This window comes from Podarcis raffonei, chromosome 1 (genome assembly GCF_027172205.1).
Source record: "Podarcis raffonei isolate rPodRaf1 chromosome 1, rPodRaf1.pri, whole genome shotgun sequence".
NCBI classification, from domain to species: domain Eukaryota; kingdom Metazoa; phylum Chordata; class Lepidosauria; order Squamata; family Lacertidae; genus Podarcis; species Podarcis raffonei.
The window spans coordinates 113,030,527-113,051,373 of NC_070602.1; the positions used below are offsets into that span (position 1 = coordinate 113,030,527).

Here is a 20,847-nt window from a genome sequence, read left to right on the forward strand (position 1 = left end):
GCGGTTCACCCTCCCCTCCCCGGCAGGCATGCACACAGCATTTTGAAATCCCACTTTGAAACCACCACCACAACAACATAGGGAAATTTATTTTGTATTGTCCTTCTGTGCCTGGGAGATAGACAAAACTAGCACTCAGATGACTAGCTCCGTTCCATTTCAGTGCATGTTAAGGCCAAAACATCAGAGAGAGATATAAAGTTATATAAATTTGCTGTTTGATTGCTGCAGAGGAGTCTGGGGTTTGGGGAGAAATGGGTTGAGGAGCCTGTGTGCAACTAAGCCAGTCCATTTAATTTGTTAGGGGAAATTTAAGTACCGTATTTTTTGCTCTATAAGACTCACTTTTTCCCTTCTAAAAAGTAAGGGGAAATGTGTGTGCGTCTTATGGAGTGAATGCAGGCTGCGCAGCTATCCCAGAAGCCAGAACGTTCAACTTCCAAGGTTACCACTGTAATAATAATAATATTTTATTATTTGTATCCCACCCATCTAGCTGGGTTTCCCCAGCCACTCTGGGCAGCTTACAGCATATATAAAGAAATTGTAAAACGTCAGACTTAAAAAAATTCCTGATACAGGGCTGCCTTTGGATGTCTTCTAAAAGTCAGATTTTCAGTTGTTTATTTCCTTGAAATCTGATGGGAGGGCACCACTACTGAGAAGGCTCTCTTGCAGTGAGGGAACCACCAGAAGGTCCTCAGAGCTGGACATCAGTGTCCAGTGTCAAGCTCTCCAGAAGGCTAGGACCGTCAGGGCTGAGAGAAAGGGCCAACTAAGCTTAGGTGTGCCTGCCAGGGGGCAAGAACATTGGAAGATTCAGGGCGGACAAAGGGTAGAATCATAGGACTGTAGTGTTGGAAGGGTTCCCGAGAGTCATCTAGTCCAACCCCCTGAAATGCAGGAATATTTTGTCCAACATGGGGCTCAAACCCACTACCCTGAGATTAAGAGTATCATGCTCTACCGCAGGGGTCAGCAAACTTTTTAAGCAGGGGGCCGGCCCACTGTCCCTCAGACCTTGTGGGGGGCCGGACTGTATTTTGAAGGGAAAAAATGAAAGGATTCCTATGCCCCACAAATAACCCAGAGATGCATTTAAAATAAAAGGACACATTCTACTCATGTAAAAACACACTGATTCCCGGGCCAGATTTAGAAGGCAATTGGGCCGGATCTGGCCCCCGGGCCTTAGTTTGCCTACGCATGCTCTACTGACTGAGCTTCGTGCAGCACATGGTTAAACTTTGGGATTCACAACCACAGTATGCAGTGATGGGCACCAACTTGGATAGAGAGCAGAGGAGCAAGGAAGGAATACACGGCCCCCAACCATAGTCTATGAATGAGGCCAACATAGGGGCTCTGGAGGACAACTAAATATTTTCCAAGTTTCCCTAGAGTGATCTAGAAATGAAATGAACACAATACTGTTCACAATACTTTGGAACAGGAGATCTCTCTCTCTCTCTATTGAACTTGGATAGTCTAAAACTATCACATGATCCAACATTAACATTCCCATGTCCAGCATTAACATTCCCATGGGAGATTTTCACGGATGGAACAGGGAGCTGCTCGCCTTCAAAGGACTTGAAAAACACTTATGTTTCCCCATTAGACGGCATCATTATGTGTGAGGCACACCACGCTCTAATTTGTGTCATCATTCTGCTTTAATTGACTTTAACATTCTGTACAAACCCCGCGCAGAGTTGAAATGCATTAGTTACAGAAGGAATACTTTATGGCGCAAAGGGTAATCCAAACGCTTAATGGCACCGCACGCTAGAGGAAACAAACAAACCAAGACAGCAGTCCTTTCAATGCTTTTTCCTTTTTCTTTTTGCAGAGGGCGGTGCTTTGTAAAAAATAAATAAAAATGCATAACTCTGAGCAACTTTGTTCTGTTCCAAATTCAAGACCAGGCTCTTTGGCTTCTGCAGAACTGTGAGGACAGATTTCATTTCCTCCCTTTGCTAGGCCACGTGGGGACAGGTGGACAGAGAAAAGATCGACTGTACACGATCCGGATAAATGCACAATTAGTTCCACACACAGGCTACCCTCTGCAGGATCAGACCAAAGACCTCTCTAATTTACCATCCTGTTTCCTCATTTTTTTGGGAAGTTCACAAGCAAGAAATGATGGCAGAATCACATCAAAAGGGGCCTTTGGGTTTGGGATCCCGTCCCCCCCCCTCCAAAAAACCCCCAGTAGCACTCCATGCTGCATGGCAAACTATCTGGGAACTTTCAAAAGCAAGCTTGTATGTGGAGGGTTTTTTGCTTGGTTTTTAAATCCAAAAGCCCACTGGGGATACCCAGTCTCTTGGGTATGTCAAAAATAGCTCTTTGGATCTCAGCCAGAATATCCAACTTGTTAGACGAGGCACGAAACGGCAGGGGGAGCAGAGGTGAGGAGTTGGGATCTAGGTCCCTTGATTTTTGCGGCATGTCTTCAACAGATTAACCAGCTTCGCAAACCTAACATTTTGTCTTATTTGTACAACAGCAGATTTCTGAATCTTCTTCATCAAACATCTGCTATGCAGCTGCAATTTTTTAAACAAACATTTATGCTGGCATAAATATCTATACGATATGAGCGAGCACATGAAATTACACTCGGGACAATTTTGTGTGCCGTGTTTTCCATATTCCCAGCCCCCCCCTAAAGAAACAGGGTTAGACAAACAAATCACTAGCATAAACATTGTTTTGCAAATGATAATTGATTCCAACACCAAAGACTCAAATACACACAACTTTAGTTTTGTAGCTCTGCCCTTATGCACAGGATTGGAGGAGGGGACAAGTAATTTCGGGGGGGGGGGCATGATACATATTGGGTTCCCTGCCCCCTCTCCTTGCACCTAAGCTGGATTTCCAACTTGGAACAAGAAATAGCCATTTCTCAAAAAGTATGCTATACTTAAGTGTAGAGCTATTCAAGCATTATTATATGTAAAGGTAAAGGTAAAAGGACCCCGACCATTAGGTCCAGTCGTGACCGACTCTGGGGTTGTGGCGCTCATCTCGCTTTATTGACCAAGGGAGCCGGCGTACAGCTTCCGTGTCATGTGGCCAGCATGACTAAGCCGCTTCTGGAGAACCAGAGCAGCGCACGGAAACGTCGTTTACATTCCCGCCAGAGCGGTACCTATTTATCTACTTGCACTTTTGTGCTTCCGAACTGCTGGGTTGGCAGGAGCAGGGACCGAGCAACGGGAGCTCACCCCGTCGTGGGGATTCGAACCGCTGACCTTCTGATCAGCAAGTGCTAGGCTCTGTGGTTTAACCCACAGCGCCACCCGCGTCCCATTTATTATATGTAGTTTGGCCCTAATTTTCATTTGGTAGAACAGCATTAAGACCAGTGTTCCTTTTCAAAAAAAAATGTTTTTAGATAATTAATATCAAGATGTAGTTCTTGAAATAGAAGGTCCCATTCGTTAGACCTTGCTCTTCCAAGTGATTTAACCCACCTTATTGCAGAAGCGAAACAATTATGACAGATTTTGTCAACAGTTACCAGAAATATGGGTGGAAGTCAAGCAGTTCTCCGTAATCAAAAGCACATTATTTGAGATTAATGAACAACTTTACAATTCAGCGTACATCTCATAATCTCTTAAATACTACTGGAATCAGTGGGACATAAGGGACTATACAATATTTCAGGAAATATCATATTGTCCTCAACCTGTCAGTTTGCTAATTGCTTCGTTTGGGTTTTCCTAATTCGTGGGTACTTTCGAGTCTATTCACACTGGCACTTTTCTGTTCAGGTCACATGAATGCCAGCTAAGTGCCAACAAATTGCGGTCAAGATTGCAGAATGTCAGAGTTACTTTCAGTTTCATCTGAAAGTATCTGAAGAAGCGTGCATGCACACGAAAGCTCATACCAAGAACTAACTTAGTTGGTCTTTAAGGTGCTACTGGAAGGAAAAAAAATTTTTGTTTCAGTTTCAAGTTAAACTGCCTAAAGGTAAGAACTGGCTTTCACCACCCTCCTTATATATTTATGGGCACTTATCAAAATCTCTGTAATTGGGTCAAATGGTCTTACAATGTTGCTTATGCAGAAAACGATAATGATTGACACAAGTCACTGAATACCCTCCAGCGGGTCACTGCAGAAAACCAGGATGTGCGTCACAGGCGGAAGATCGCACCCCGCATCTTTTGGGGCTGTGGCAAAACATCTGTTTTTGGGCACTGTCCTCTCAAGAGCATGGCCCCCCAAAACAGGATGTCCCGACTGAATCAGTTCAGTTGAGAGGTATGGTCACTGTACTAACTTCAGTTGCTGAAGCTGCACTTTAGCTTGCTAAACCAAGAGTTTGACTCCATTCTCACATGAGGCTGAGGCTCTTGCACATAAACCATACTTGCACATGAAGCCTGATCGCTCCTCCCCTGGAGAGAGTGGGGAAAGAAACCAGAAAGCATATAACTTAATGCTACAGCCGAACCCAGCATTGCGGTTTCTTTCGCCTTAACAAACCACTATTGCTTGCCTGCCCTAAGCCATGGCCTGGTGTTGACTTACTGATCATATCTTGGAGTGGAGCAAACCATGATCCCAGACCATGATCCTAACACTAAGCTGTCCCCTTCCTGCTTTACTTACCTGCCTGTGTCAGGAAAAGAATGAAGTAGATGCAATTGGACTGTGTGCACAGCATGGTTTATTATGCTAATAAACTTACCTTGCCATTACGTATGATGGCCACAGAGACCGGACAGGAGGACAAAGTTAGCTTAGTTCAAGCCGAGTGTTACACTTCATTTCATCTCAGAATTTCCCTGCTTTGTGTAGTTAACTCACATCGCTCTAATAAAGCAACTGTTTCTTTGCAATGGTTAATTTTCTGTTTCAGTTTGAGGCAGCCGAAACACAGAGGTTTAGACTGGTGTTTCCCAAACTTGGGTCTCCGGCTGTTTCTGGACGACAGCTCCCATCATCCCTAGCTGGCAAGACCAGTGGTCAGGGATGATGGGAATTGTAGTCCAAAACAGCCAGAGACCCAAGTTTGGGAAACACTGGTTTCCCAGGAAGTCTAGCACACTAGGCAGTACACTGACCTGATAAAAGGCTGGTAGGAAAGGGGGAACTAAGAGGATATTATTAGTCATTTAGGAATGTTTTCCTGCATGTGTGAGAGGGAATGGAATCACAACCATAAACATTCCCTAAACTATCTAAGGGGGATGGGGGCAGATTAATAGCTACTGGCACGCTGACAGAATTCATTTCCTCCCACCTCAGGAAATTGCCAACCCTGAGTTGTAAGTTCTGCAACACACTGAGTGCAAGTTAAATGTGGATTCTTGGGCTGCATATTGTACAGCTTGGCACGGTCACCGGTTTATTTGAGATCCTGGGCTTCTCTTTCCCTGATAGTCAAATGTGCAAGCGTCTCATGAGCACTGGTACAAATGTGAAGAATGGAGATACATTCAAGGATGGAGAAGCTACATATAAAAATACAGATAGCCACAAATCCTTACCTTTGGTGGTTTAAATGGATAATCGGATGAAAACGTGATATCCAGAAAGAAGACACCACCTTCGTACACAGAACCCGGGGGACCGAGGATAGTAGATCTCCACTCGTAAATGTTATCACCTTTAGGCCCAGCACTGTTGAAATAAAAGAGAGGGAGGGATAAACAGAAAGTGATTTGGACAGTTCCTGGGCACTGACAGTCATTACTCATTTCATCCTTAAATCCTCGTCAATGACATCTGTTGTCATTGGTGTGGAGCTTTTGTATGTGTGTGCTATGAACGAAGGAACGGCGCGTCAACTGTGCTTCTGTCAATGTTTTCAAACACAAAACCCATCTTTGTCTTTTATGATATTTAGCTCTGTAGCCTTTTTGTCTGCTGCTCTTTCCGGTGCGTGGGGCATTCATGAAAGAAAGCTGGGGGGGGAGGGGGAGAAGAGGGAATGCCTTAAAACACAAAGGACTACAATCCAAAACAGGGAAGGGTTAGGCCTACTTAAACCCATTCATCCACCGCTCACCATTTATATCCAACCTTTTCTTCAAGGAGCTCGTGGCAGCGTGCATGGGCTTATCCCAACTTATCTGCACAATCTCACGAAGCCAGTTAGGCTAAGAGAGAGAGTCACTTGCCTACGATATATCCAGCAAAGCTTCCAAGCTGAGAAGGGATTGCAACCCAGGTCTCTCTGCTCTGGTCCAGTAAGACTACAATCCTATGCCCATCTGCCTGAGAGCAAACTCCACGAAACACAGCAGTACTGGCTTTTCAGTTAACTTGCCTAAACCTGTGCCAAAAGGTGCAAACCAGACACAACTGAACGGCTTGATCCCACACTGTTCTTGCAGTTTTGCCATACAGTCAGTTCCAAGTAGTTTCCCTCGGGTCCTAAAATACTACAAATGCTTCTTGAATTCGTTCACTCGCTTCCTGAAAAGCCTCCCTTGACCTCCAGAACGAAGATCTGGAAGAGTGGTGGTCAGGAACTGCCATTCCTCAGACTATCACATTATCTGACAGTGAAAGCACCGGGGGGGGGGATATTATACAATCTAATATAGTTTCGAAGGCCATTTTAGTTCCCAAGTGCCTGTATTATATAGTTGATCAGTTTTATAGATATGGACAGCTATTAAAGGATCTGCCCAATACTTATTTTAAGGCTTAAGTGCTCAGCGCATTACAATAATGTAGCAGCAACGATACCACTGTTAAGCTAAACTCCCCCACCCCCCTGAAAAGCCTATTTTGACAGAGGAACTGCTATTTTTATAAAGGAGGCTGCAAAGTTACTGAAAAAGCAACAAATACACTTTGAGGTTAATGTTGTAAGAACATCTACATTCATACAATTATACTATAAGAGGGCCCAATGTCCGTTCTGCTTCCTTTCTTTTTCCCCCTTCTTTTTAACACTGATTCAAAAACAGTTTCCGAAAGACTTCAGCAAGTAACCATTTTTTTTAGAAGAAGATCTCTAAAGTAATGTTTATCACAAATTCTATATGGAAGCATCAAGGCGGTCTTACGAAGCTCCCTGTTCAAGATTTTTTACAACAGTCCCTCCTTCCCAAATAAACTCTTCTGCTGGTATGAAATCTGACTGGCCCTCCAGGACAGAGGTTTTGTGGCCCTGATGCATTAGTGACGGATTTCATAGAATCACAGAATTGGAAGGCACCCTAAGGATCATCTAGTCCAGCCCCTTGCAATGTAGGAATAGGCAGCTGTCCCTTGTGGGGATTGAACCTGCAACCTTGGCATTTTCAGGACCATGCTCTAACCAACTGAGCTTCCCCAATGCCACCCACTCTGTTGCTGATCGAAGGGGTTATAGCACAATGAAAGCAGGACAAAAAAACGGAACGAACCCAGAACATTTGTGGTAAGCAAAATTATGGGATTTCTGCACCAAGTTACAAGATATGTTTTGAAGGGAAATGCAGCAGTCCAACTGCCTCAAAAAAATAGTATTGAAGGCAGGATCATGAGCATAAATCACCATGAAGGTGTCATGAAAAAGATGTCTGGAGGAAGAGGCCCACATGTTTTATTTCCAGGAATCATTTAGAGAAACCTATCTGGGAATAGAACTAAGTTGATAGTGAGCTGGGAACAAAAGGAGTTGGAATAGCATAACAATGTTTATTGGAGGTGGGGCAAAAGATGGCTGGACTCCTTTTCATGGATTTGCCATCCCAACCTCTAGATCAGTGGTACCCAACCTTTTTTGGGCAATGCCCCATCTAAGCACCTCTAAAATCCTGACCCCCCCCCTCCCCGGTGACATATAATTCTTATTATTCAAAAAGTGAACTCCTATTCACATAGAGGAAGCCTAAAAGGCCATTAACTTGGTCTAAGCAAGCTTCCAAAGAACATGACATCCATGAAAGAGAAAAATAAAAGAACAAAAGGCCAGTTGCAAAAAATAAAAATAAAAATCACTGTTAATAACTGATTCTCAAATTACCCCCTATGGGGCGTGTGTCCCACGTTGGGAACCATGGCTCGAAATTTGGAAAGAGATTGGGGTACAAAACTCCTGCAAAATGACTTCTGGGACACTGTACCCAGTTATCCCAAGTACATTCAGCAGTGGGTGATCCTTTTGTGACCTGAACGATATTAAGACCACAACAACTGGTAGTATTTCAGAGCAATCAACAGTTTAAACTGTGCTCCGTTGACAACAGAGGTGATTCAAATATATCAAATAGAATTAAGACGGAGAAGGGACAGCAGGCCACAATGCCTAAGTAATTCACAGGCATTTCCAAAGTCGCTCAGTTAAATTATTCTGCCCGCGTTTCTTAAGTTTGCTAACAGAACAAAACAGCAGAAGCAATAATGCAAAAAAAAAAAAAAAAAAGGCTGGAGAAATGTAGAAATATTTAAAACCCATGCACAGGCCATCCGGTGCGCTAATTAACTCTTTGACATCCATTAAGCATATATCGTTTAATTAGCATTAGGCTTGGAAGTCAAATTTCAGTGGAACAATTCAATTTTGGCACAGGTTTCCTTAATGGCTATTTTATAGCTTAATGCAGAGGTTCATGCTCCTATATCATCTGTCAGCTACCTTTCCTTCAAACACCTCTAATAGCTGGATGCAATTCAATCAGTTTAACGAAACAGCTGAATTGACTTTGCAACATATTTCAGCCAAATTAATCAGTCACAATTAAGGTTACAGCCTCTAGCCGTGTGCCAGACTACCTGGTAATCACTCAAAGAGTCAGAACAAGGGCATCTATCAATTAAATAGTCAAACATCTAAGAGCAATAATTCCTAAGTTACTATTTACAGTCATCTACTGCATTACCATTAGTGCCACTTAAAATTACAAGGGTTGTTCCTAGAGGGGGAAAGTCTAACCTGGCAGGTGCAGAAGGCATTTTTCAGAAGCCTGACACGTCTGTCTAATACAAGACCTGTCTTCAGATGGATCAGGGTGATAGTGTTCTTCCCCACTGCACTGTGAAAAAGGATGTGGGTGGCGCTGTGGTCTAAACCACTGAGCCTCTTGGGCTTGCCGATCAGAAGGTCGGTGGTTTGAATCCCTGCAACGGGTGAGCTCCAGTTGTTCTGCCCCAGCTCCTGCCAACCTAGCAGTTAGAAAGCATGCCAGTGCAAGTAGATAAATAGGTACCACTGCAGTAAACGGCATTTCCGTGAGCTCTGGCTTCCGTCACAGTGTTCCGTTGCACCAGAAGCAGTTTAGTCATGCTGGCCACATGACCCAGAAAGCTGTTTGTGGACAAACGCCGGCTCCCTCGGCCTGAAAGCGAGATGAGCGCCACAACCCTATAGTCACCTTTGACTGGACTTAACCTTCCAGGGGTCCTTTACCTTTACCTGCACTGTGATTTCTGTGGTGGTGGGAACCAAGGGGGGAATTGAGGTATTTGAAATATCCAAAATGCAATAGCCCCTGATCCCCAAAAGTAGGGTTTCCCCTCGCCCTTCCCAACTGTAGTCTGAGGCACCCTTGGGTTCTCAAAGCTTATCATGGCTCCTTCAAGGGGAACAAGGGGAAACCTCCTTAGAAAGAGCAGCTGCCCACTATTCTTAACCTCCCACAGTAATACACAGCTGTAGGACGTGTGCCCTGGGGGTGAACTCTCAAAAATGCATGTGTCAGGGACTGGCTGGATGAGGAGGAGTGGTGGAAGCCGCCTGAACAAGAGCCCCCCAGGGAAAGCGCAGAGGGAGAGGATTCAGACTCTGGCTCCTGGTGGTGGGAAACTGGCCAGAGGAGGGAGGAAAGCTGGGAAGGGCTGGAGGCTGGCAGCTTGGAGGAGGAGGAAGAGGAGGAGGAAACGGGCAGGTGCCCCTGCCCACAGGAATCAGACTTGGCAGCTCCACCACAGAGCCACCCTGACAGCTTCTCTGCTGAAAGCCTGCAAACACCCCTTCCCTTCCCAGAACAACAACAATAATAATAAAATTATATTTATACCCCACCCTTCCCAGTTCAAAAAACCAGGCTCAGGGCGGCTAACAACAAATTTAAAACACTTAATTGATGCAACAAAAAACAGCATAAAATACAGTATAAAACATGAATAACAATAAATTCAGAATTCAAAAATCAATTTGGGGGGAAATCCATCCAATAAACATTAGATGATCACCAGGGCTACCTGGCTAAATTAGTCCTATTTGGGCCAGCGAGGAGACCAGGGGATAATTAGCTGTGGGATCCCAGAGCGGGTAATCTTTATGAAAAGGGGAGGGAAGGAAGGGGAATAAAAGTTCAGGCTAAGTTCAAATTGAAAGCCAGACGGAATAGCTTAAATTCTGCAGGGCCCTGATCTCATGGGACAGAGCATTCCACCAGGTCGGAGCCATCACTGAGAAGGCCCTGGCCCTGGTGGAGGATCTGACTTCCTTAGGGCCTGGGACCTCTAAACTATGATTATTCATGGACCTTAAGGTCCTCTGCGGGGCATACCTGGAGAGGCATACCTGTAAATACGAGGGCCCTAAGTCACATGTCACAGAGCAGAGAGCCAGGCGGAAACAGAGAGGGTCCCTTGGGGCTCGCCATAGACAGAGGGAGGGGCCTGACACACAGGGTTGGAGAGTGAAAGGGGCGAGGGCATCCAAGCAACTGCTTCATCTAGACAGGAGCAACCCTTAGGAGTCTCCATGTGTTCTCTGTTCTGCTTCCTTAACTGTAAATTGACCGGCGTGTCTCTGTTCTGTGAACAACCTGTTCTCTCTGTTGGCTCCCTGACAGCATGCAGGCTGCGTCAGCGCCTTGTGTGAACCGGGTGTGCACCCCCAGAACCCTCTGCAAAGCACAGACAAGCAAATGTGGACATAGCTCCCTCGAGACAAAACGTCTGAAAACCGCAACCCTTTAAAGAACAATGAAACGGCACCAGATTCCATCACACAGTGAGCTGGTCAGGCTGGGCTCTTTGCCCATTTAAGCCCTGCGTTGCCTACTGTGCTGGTCTTGGGGGCTAACCAAGAGGTGAGGTCCGACTCCAGTCCGAGGTCGATGGTGTGGTATGGAGGCTGTCCGTCAAAGCCGTAGCTGGGTCCAAGGCAGGGAGTCAGGTGGGGTCAGGAACTCTGGCAGAAGAGCAGGACAAGGTGCAGGCAGGAACAGGCTAGCAACAACGTTGCTCCCGCAACCTGGGACTGGGCTGGCTGGCTTTTATCTGCCTCGAGGCATAGGGCGGCCCCAGCCTCCCGTGTCTCCTGGCCTGGAGGCGAGCACTCCTCCTGCAGGAACTTAGTTCCCTCCGCCTCTCTGCCCTGAGCCTCTGCAGCTCAGCAGAGGCTGGAGGGTTACCGGACCCAGAGGCCACCTCACCTTCCCCTGATGGGGATGAGAGTGGAGCACCTGCAGGCAATGGGTCCTCCATCCCCTCAGGAGCCAGAGAAGACTCAGCTGGTGTCTGCTCCTGAGGATTCAGCACAGTTGAGGACCCTTGAGGCTCAAGCCCCAGCCCCGGCGCAGCTGGAGGCAGGGACTCCTGTGCAGGCTGGGATTCTTTAGGTTCAGCTTCTGAGTCCAAATCCCAAGCCATCACACCTACCCTGACTACAGTGGCTTTTCAGGGTCACATGCAAAGGTCTTTTCCATCACCTGCTGCCGGATCCAGACCAACCACAGGAGATGCCAGGGACAAAGCCCATGTGGTCCCTCGTCCTGCTCCGTGTGGATCCTATTTGATTTTTATTGGTGTAACTTATACCCTGCTTTTGCTCTCCATTTCGGGAGGCCTTTACAGGTTCACAGAAATGCTTCCTAATTCAAGGCAGCTCAATGGTGCCTTTTTGCAACCGGGCTTATCTCTCGCAGAACCATTCTCTTGCAAATGCTTGCTGGGATGGGAAACCGGAGACATTGTGTGCCAATCCAATGCAAAGAAGAAGATGAATCATACTGAGAGGTGCCTCAGAAAATCACTGCCATTCTAAGAAAACCAAATACACTCTGTAAAGGCTTAAATCTTTACTTTGCAGATTTTTAAAAATAATTTTTGGCCTCTTTCACGATCTCTTTCTCTCTGCTGAGAAAGAGTGCAGCTAAGCCTAAAATCCATGCCTAAAAATACGGACAATCTTTGCTTTTAGGGAGACAATCGTAAAACCATAACAATCAATGCAGCCTCCGTACCTCTCCTGTCCCTTGCTGTCAGTGGTGTGGCCTGGGCAGGGCCACAGGGTCAGTTGCCCCAAGCACAAAATCCCTAGGGGCGCAGAATTTCAAAAGAAAAAGAAAAAAGTATCAATAACAAATAAAAAATAGCTCTGGGAATGGAATGGAGTGTCCTGGAAAGAGGCATGGAACTGGCAGGCTGCGAGTCTAAACAGAAGCATTAAGCGCTGCAACATTTAGTCGCAAGCCCTTCTTGTAAATTTGCAAGGGCTGGGGTGGCAAAGCTAAGCCCTATTCTATGGCCAGGATATTCAAAAAGCAAATGTGTAAATCCTACGGAATGGTAGAAGTGTCAGGTTTTTCCCGGTCGATCACAAGAAACTTCCTACACTCTCTTATTCCCGAGTCAAACTTCACAGCGTGGATTCGGGAACTGCTGTCTCAGAAATACTCTGAAGTGCAGAAGCTCTCTCTGGAAAACAGTGTGAGGGTTTGTTCCCAGTTGCTGGGCTGTATTGAGCTGGTGTGATTCAGGTGCTCTGAAATATTACTAAGGCAGCTGCAGCTTGAGTGGCTTATTGGCACATGCTGGAAAGAACAGTTTCTTGTTACAAGAGGGCTTTTTCCAAAGGAAGCTTGTAGGTTTTATACATAAATATATATATCCCAAGCATTTAGAAAGACTGTAATGTGTGCTTGTAAAGTTCTTAAGATTTTTCCACTTTTTAAAATGTTCTTATTCAAAAACCACTCCTGATCCCAGAATTCCTTAAGTGCTTAAGTGTTACCTTACTAGGTTTAGCTTAACAATCAAATCTGGTTTCATTTCGGACAGCCGTTGGCTAGATTCATTTGGGAAGCTCGCCAGCTGGGCATGATTTGCTGTGTTTCTATTAATTTTTTACAAAATCCTAGAATTGCAGAGTTCGAAGAGACCCCAAGGGTCATCTAGTCCAACCCCCTGCAATGCAGGACTCTTTTTGTCCAAAGTGGACAAAAACCTACAACACTGAGATCAAGAGCCTCATGCTTTAGCGACTGAGCTATTCCAGGTCGGCGGGATTATAACTCACTCTATTAAGAAATTGTACAGAAGGCAGGGTAAAAATTGAAACATTAGAAATGAACGCAAAGCAGACAGTACATTGAAAGTACAATTAAAAACATTCACAAAGCAACGAAGTCAGAAATGAGATTCACAGACCAAGGCTGAATCTAGACAAAATTTAAAACGCTGTGAAAATGCTTACAAAAAAAAAAGTCTTAAAATATATATTGAATTTGCATTAGCTCACCATCGCCATCTAGTGTCACATTTATATAATGCTCTTAAAACGCACTTAAAACTTTATACTTGCAGCTGTATAGCTGAATCCCCAGACCTAAAATGCTGACAGAAAGGGCAAAGTATTTGGAAGGCAAGCAGCAATCGGGACAGGCAAACTTCTTTGGCCACATTCTTGCCCTCTTTTTGTAGGCATACTGTGATCTGGCTGCCAACACAGAAAAGGCTCTGCCCACCGTGCATATCCACCGCAGCGCAGATGTCATGCGGGAGGGAGACGTGCAACAGGCTTCAGAAAATCAATGCAGAAATCAGGCAAATCCATATTAGTTGTTACATTTATCTCCCCATTCCTAGTTCATCCCAAAACACAGCTGAGAGACGGAGCTTGGCCCAAGGTCACCCAGTGGGGATCTGAACCTCTCCCAACTCTTAACCCGACACTCTTAACCACTACAGTACACCAACTCAAGGGATCCAATTAATATGACTGTGACAGCACACATGTGTTTTTGTCCGCGGCATCTGGCTATCAGATCTGGTTACACTTCCTCTGAACGCAGGGAGTCTATATAACGATCAAGGCTAGCAGTCAGGCAGATCTAGCTGTAAACCTGCTAAATCCTTTTTTAAATGCAACCTATTATGGTGGCTGTCAGAACCACCTGTTGCAATCTGATTGAACTGCAAACGGTGTCTCCCCCACCCCCAATCATCCTTTGAAGCATCTATCCCAGTTCTTTTTATTTTGCATTGCTTTGCTGAATATAAAAAGGTAAAGGACCCCTGGGCAGTTAAGTCCAGTCAAAGGAGACTCTGGGGTTGCGACGCTCATCTCACTTTCAGGCCGAGGGAGCCGGCGTTTGTCCACAGACAGCTTTCTGGGTCATGTAGCCAGCATGACTAAACCGCTTCCGGCGCAACGGGACACCGTGATGGAAACCAAAGTGCACGGAAATGCCGTTTACCTTCCTGTCGCAGCAGTACCTATTTATCTACTCGTGCTGGCATGCTTTTGAACTGCTAGGTTGGCAGGAGCTGAGACAGAGCGATGAGAGCTCACTCCCATCGAGCGGATTCGAACCAGCCGACCTTCTGATCGGCAAGCCCAAGAGGCTCGGTGGTTTAGACCACAGCTCCACCTGCACCGAATATGCCAAAGAAGAGTTCTGTGGCATTTAAAAGCTTGCTGAAACAAACTAGAGTGGACGCTCGGGTTGCGAACGTGATCCGTGCGGGATGCATGTTCGTAACCCGCAGCAGCTCATCTGCGCATGCACAGGGAGCAATTCAGCGCTTCTGCACATAGCGCAACTTAGCGCTTCTGCGCATGTGTGACCGCCGAAACCCAGAAAGTAACCCATTCCGGTACTTCCGGATTTGGATGGTCCATAACCTGAAAAAAATGCAACCTGAAGTGTCTATAACCCGAGGTATGACTGTACTATCATAAAACAAGGTAGCATATTGCAGCCACCTCAAGGAACCAGCCAGAACCAGTCCTGCATGGGCCCAGTGGAGAATTGTGCAGGCAAGGCAGTGTTGAAAAAGACACGAAGCACTGGGTAAAGAGGCTGGTGGCCGCAGCATGGGTCGCAAACGGAGTTTCCCATGTTCACTTTGGTAGCAATCTCACTGTCTCACTTACTTACTTCCTCTCCCCTGCGTCGGCATGAGCGCTCGGTTGCCTGCGTGATGACAGACCAGCGCAAATTCAGTATTATGCGCACGCACACATGCATATACATGACAGGGGCACCCAATGCCAGGTGCTTATCTTGGGGGTTGACTAGTAGACTGGGGCAGAGATCAGCAATATAAAGCATGCCACACCAGACAGGTTACCTTGCAATAGCTCCATTAAATGCTTGTCAGCTGCGTTTCATCTTTAATAATTAGACTTAAAACCCAAGAACATTTCATTATCACATAATAACTGGATTAGGGTAACAAAAGGGAGAAGAAAGAAAGAATAATTCAGCCTGTGACCTGACAAGAGGTTGGAGGCTTTGACGGCAATTACCATTCTAAGAACCTGCCTGGGCCCACAGAAGGGGAATAATCCGGGCAGATGTTAACTGTGCAGCTACAAAGAGGCTGCTGACCAGCTCCTGCCTCAGACGCAGAGACTGAAAGTGCCCCAAAGTCACCCGCTGGCTGCGTGCAGGCCTCATTCACTGAAGGCCGGTGGAAAGGTCAGGATTTGATCTCCTTCTTAGCTGTAGTTAAGAAATTGAGAGAAGGCCAATGGAACATATATATCTGAGTTTCTAACACTGGTACGGGGATAGCCTGCATCCCTTCCTGCAAATAAGTTGTTGCCCTCCAACTCCCATCAGTTTCAGCCAGGAAGGCAAGCGGTCAGAGATGATGGGAGCTGCAGTGCAGGAATATCTGCACGTTAGCAACCCCTGTGGGGATTCCAAGCTTCTCTGGCAGTACTAGGCAGTGCCATGTGGCAGCGCCACTCACCTGACCTCTGGTTTGTGTGGTTGCTGAGGCCACCGCCACCCTACAAAGCCATCTGCCGCTGCTGCTTCCAGAGCAGGGACCCGTCCTCTCATTCTTTGCAAAGTGCCGGGCACACAGATGGCACCCTATAAATAAAGCTTGTGCCGGGAAGCTGATGCCAATCTTGCCTTCCCAGAGCATGTGCTGGCAATGAGAACGACACACATGCTATCATCAAAAACTACAAGCAGCTCTCCTTTAGGCATTACACCCGCCATGCAGTCTGACTTGTTCCACACAGGGGACAAAAGATGTTTGCAGCAGCCGACATAGATGGTCTTTGCAGTGTCTCACTTCCTAAAATTAATCAGCCTTCCTTAAGTAGACTGGCAAACATGTGTTTCATGCTGGTCACTTGCTGCTGCTGTTGTTATTACCACCACTCAATAAATTTATTAGTCGCTTTTCTTTTGCCACGACAACTCAAAACGACTTACAATTATTTCAAACAAATGCCTCAGTCTGGTAGAACATGAGACTCAATCTTAAGAGTTGCAGGTTCGAGTCCCACGTTGGGCTCCATTGCACCCTCCATTGCAGGGTGTTCTCAACTGTGGGTCCCCAGATGTTGTTGGACTACAACTCCCATCATCCCTGAGCTCTGGCCTTGCTAGCTGGGGTGATGGGGGTTGTAGTCAAACAACATCTGGGGACCCACAAGTTGAGAAAGGGTGGACTAGAGGATCCTTGTTGTCCCTTTCCAACTCTACAGTTTTATGATTCCATGAAATAAACAGAAACATACTTGAAAACCTGCATTTTTAAAATAAACTCTAAAGGCTAATCCTATTTTTTAAAACGACATTAAAACATCCCCGCCCACTTACAGAGGCCATGGATAACTAAAAGCCAAAGGTCTGGCGAAACAGGAACAATTTTGCCTGGTACCTAAAGATATATGACAATGGAGCCAGGAGAGCTTTCCTGGGGAGAGCACTCCAAGTTGCATTCCTGATTGTTCAGATGACCTTAATAAAGCCCCTTCCTAAGGCACCTTAGGGAAGCTACCTATAGCTACTGCATTGGAGGCTGTATGCCTCTGAATATCAGTTGTTGGGATTCACAAACAGGGAAACTGCAGTTGAGCTCTCAGTGTCCCTCTTGCGCAATTCCCACATGCATAAGGCTGGCCATCGTGAGAAGAGGATGATGGACGAGACAGGTTGTTGGCCTGGTCCATCTTCCTATGGATTCTTAACAGGTAGGAAAGGTTAAAAAGTCTAGCACAAACTTCAAGCTGCTTTAAGTCATTTCTATTTTACTGACAGTAGAAACTTGCACCCTCCCCCAAAACATGGTCATATCTACCAAGGGACCCTGTCTGTTGAGGACAAAGGGAATATAATGGCATGCGCTGCTTGAAAACAGATGAATATGACTGCTGATCGTCAAGTTTTGTTTATTTGCTTTTGCACGTCAAATACAGTATGGAATTATCAATATACAGTGATACCTCATGTTAAGAACTTAATTCATTCTGGAGGTCCGTTCTTAACCTGAAACTGTTCTTAACCTGAGGTACCACTTTAGCTAATGGGGCCTCCTTCTGCTGCCGCCGTGCGATTTCTGTTCTCATCCTGAAGCAAAGTTCTTAACCTGAGGTACTATTTCTGGGTTAGTGGAGTCTGTAACCTGAAGTGACTGTAACCTGAAGCGTCTGTAACCTGAGGTACCACTGTACCGATAGCGAAAGGGAAGGATGGGAGTCAATATACATGCATATAAATGTTGTCTTTTGTTTTTTTAAGAGGGAATAAAAAAATCCACAGAGATTAAAAACCCAGTTTTGACCCAGAAATCATCTTCCCTTTAATAACTGGGACCTAGTTTTTACAAATAAACTCGGCCATGTTTTCTGTGTTGTTAGGGTTCGGATCTGCCATTGAAATGAGACCGAAAATTCATGCAAGTTCCTCAAATGTTGGCAAAGCACACTTGGGGGAGATAAGACTGCTAATGACCGGAAGATTGTTTCGGGGGGGGGGGGGATATACAATTCACACACACAGGGTGTGCCTGACCTAGGAGCTCTGACTCGAAGAATCTATGGTAGCAGCCACAAGGAATGATGAATCGTGTTTCAACAAGGGCTCCAAGTTGATGTTATCTCCGGGCCTTCGCCCAACCGCAGATTACACGGAGTGTTACGTTGTTAAGCAAGAATTCTTGGAGGAAACAGTGCTGGTGTCAGTCCTTTAAGCTAGCAAAGCTGTTGCAAAAGTGAGGGGGGAAAGACGTGGTATTTTGGGATGTGCTATCAGTGGCAGTAACCTTCTTAAAATAAAGTTGCCTCTATAGCAGGAGGAACACAAGGCCAAACTTAGGGGGGGGGGGTTACAAAGAAAAAAAGAATGATTATCTCAGATGCGCCTCTGAAATTCAGAGGTTAAAGCTGTCCCACAACATTTCCCCTTGACTCAGCTTCGTCTACCCACACTTTCTGTTTGTTAGCTGTTGGCGTGGATACAGCTGAGCAAGACAGGCCCAGCATCACAACCTGGCAAATTTGGGGAGCTGCCGGGACCCCAACAGGGCCCATTCACACTGACTCCAGCCCCAGATCCTCCAAGTGTCCCTATTTTCCAGGGACAGTCCTGGATTTACAGGTTCCTGATTTGATTGCAAAATGTCCCACTTTTCCTTAGGATGTCCCTATTTTCATTGGATGAATGTTGGGAGGGTATGGAGTTATGTGATGCCCCCAAGCCCAGGAGTTAAGTAACTCTAAAGCCTTTAGAAGACATCTGAAGGCAGCACTGCACAATGGTACCTCTACTTATGTGCCCCTCTTGTTACATATCCATCGGGATATACACGCGACAAACCTGGAAGTATATTTCCGGGTTTCACCGCATGCGCAGTAGGGCTCTATCGTGTGACACGCATGCACAAAACAGGCACCACCAGTTTCGGAAACCTCGGGATCCGACTGAAGCTCCAGAACGAATCCTGTCCGCAACCGGAGGTACCACTGTATAAGGAAGTTTTTTATTTATGTTTAATGTTCTATTATGTTTTTATATATGTTGGAAGCCAAGCAGAGTGGCTGGGGCAACCCAGTCAGATGGGGTATAAATATGATGATGGAATAGAAAGTCTCTATTTCCATCAGAGAAATGTTGGAGGGTATGCAGTCCCGAGTCTTCCACACCATGTAGGTAGGTCCTCAAACCACCGTTTAAATTTCCAAGAAGCACTATGCTGGGAGCTCTAAGGGCTTCTGAAAAAACAAACACCAGCTCTTTGCCACCCTTAGTGCAGTGCTGCCACCACTATGCCTGAGGAAGCCCACAACAGAGCAATTCCCTCAGGGCTCAAATTTGGATAAGTCTAATGCAAAGGACCCCTGGACGGTTAAGTCCAGTCAAAGGCGACTCTGGGGTTGTGGCGCTCATCTTGCTTTCAGGCCGAGGGAGCCGGCGTTTGTCTGCAGACAGTTTTTCTGAGTCTTTTGGCTAGCATAACTAAACCACTTCTGGCGCAACAGGACACTGTGACGAGTGCCAGAGCGCACAGAAACGCCGTTTACCTTCCTGCCGTAGCGCTGGTATGCTTTCAAACTGGTTGGCAGCAAAATTTGGTGCAAAACAGACCCAGCAAGGTAGGCCCACTCTCGCCAAGGAAGCAGAGAGTTGTGCAAGACCAGAACTCCTGAAACAACTGCTGAAACTGCAGTCATCTGAACGTCTCATAAATGTACATAAATTCATTCCATTTATATCCATTTGTTGTTTTAATGTGTTGTAAACTGCTTAGAGATTTTTTTTCCTTTAAAATATAAAGTGGTAATGAAAATAACAATAATAATTATTTATTTCACTGAGGAAACATATGGTGCCTAAACAGTCTGTTGTGGTGACTGTAACCTAGGTTTAAGGTGCCATTGGCTGATTAGCTTATCTATTTGAGTTTCTAACGCTACTCAAACCTTCCAACAGCTTAATGCCACCAGCAGGTCTCTTGTTATGAGCCCAACAGTGATTTTAGTGCTAGGTAAACGACAGGATTTTGTAAGCATCCCAAGCCTGTTTGGATGCCAGATCTAATAATTACTTTTCAGAAATGTGACCACTAAAGTATATGTTTAAGCAAGCAAGATTTCAAAATACCAGTATTACAAACTCTCGGCTCGGGGCTGCTTCTTTAAATATAACATTTAGCAGTTCTTTATACAGCTGGCGCTGTCTATTTAAGTCAAAGGCGCAACACAAACAGCAGCTGAACAGGAACAATTATTTAGCATTTCTAAATCATTCATAAAAGACGCTGGCATATTGGAGTGCTGTTCAAAATACCACAGTGCTTGCACATGGCATTTAGCTAAAACGTCTAGAAAGTGTTGCTGGGAGGGTGAGAGTGGGGAATCCCATTCCTTCTCCTTATTTATGTTATCCGCACAGGTGTTATTGTTTCTAACAATGTAGAATAAGTTTCAGCAAAACACATTGGAGAAACCCTGAAGACCTTCCTTGGTTCTTAAAAAGAAATGCGCACACACAAAGCAATCAACCCTACAGTTTTTCTTCATTCACAAAAAGAAACCATAATATATTTGACAGCTCAGCTCTGCACAGCTAATGCTAGCTACACAGCAACCGACAGGAATGTATTATATAAAATGCACTCACTGCTATCCATTAAACCAATTTTTTACACTAGTAATTTAACCCATTTGGTAATATTGTAGTTCTTCAGGTAGTATTTTGATTTATTTTCATTTTCTTGTTTCCCCAGTCATAAGGTCAGTTTGCATTTTTTATAAAAGCCTTCACACAAGAAATCATTTTGCTGCACTTTTATCCTAATATACACATTTTTGTATTCAATTTCCCTTAAAAAAAATACACTTTAGCAAGCTACTCTTCCTAATATAATGCAGGTTTATATTATTTTCACAAATGCATC

General features: G+C 45.3%; 2 protein-coding genes across 5 annotated transcripts in view; one reads left to right on the plus strand and one right to left on the minus strand.

Annotated features, from left to right (window-relative positions):
• CERKL (ceramide kinase like) overlaps positions 1-20,847 on the plus strand; it is a 287,050-nt gene that overhangs the window by 219,740 nt on the left and 46,463 nt on the right. The window lies entirely within an intron of this gene.
• The window catches only part of UBE2E3 (ubiquitin conjugating enzyme E2 E3), a 91,623-nt gene that overhangs the window by 2,087 nt on the left and 68,689 nt on the right, over positions 1-20,847 (minus strand). For all 4 annotated transcript variants that reach the window (XM_053409644.1, XM_053409625.1, XM_053409634.1 and 1 more), the window contains one exon: positions 5,520-5,652. In XM_053409644.1, coding sequence (XP_053265619.1) covers positions 5,520-5,652 — 133 coding nt within the window. The remainder of the gene's footprint in view (positions 1-5,519; positions 5,653-20,847) is intronic.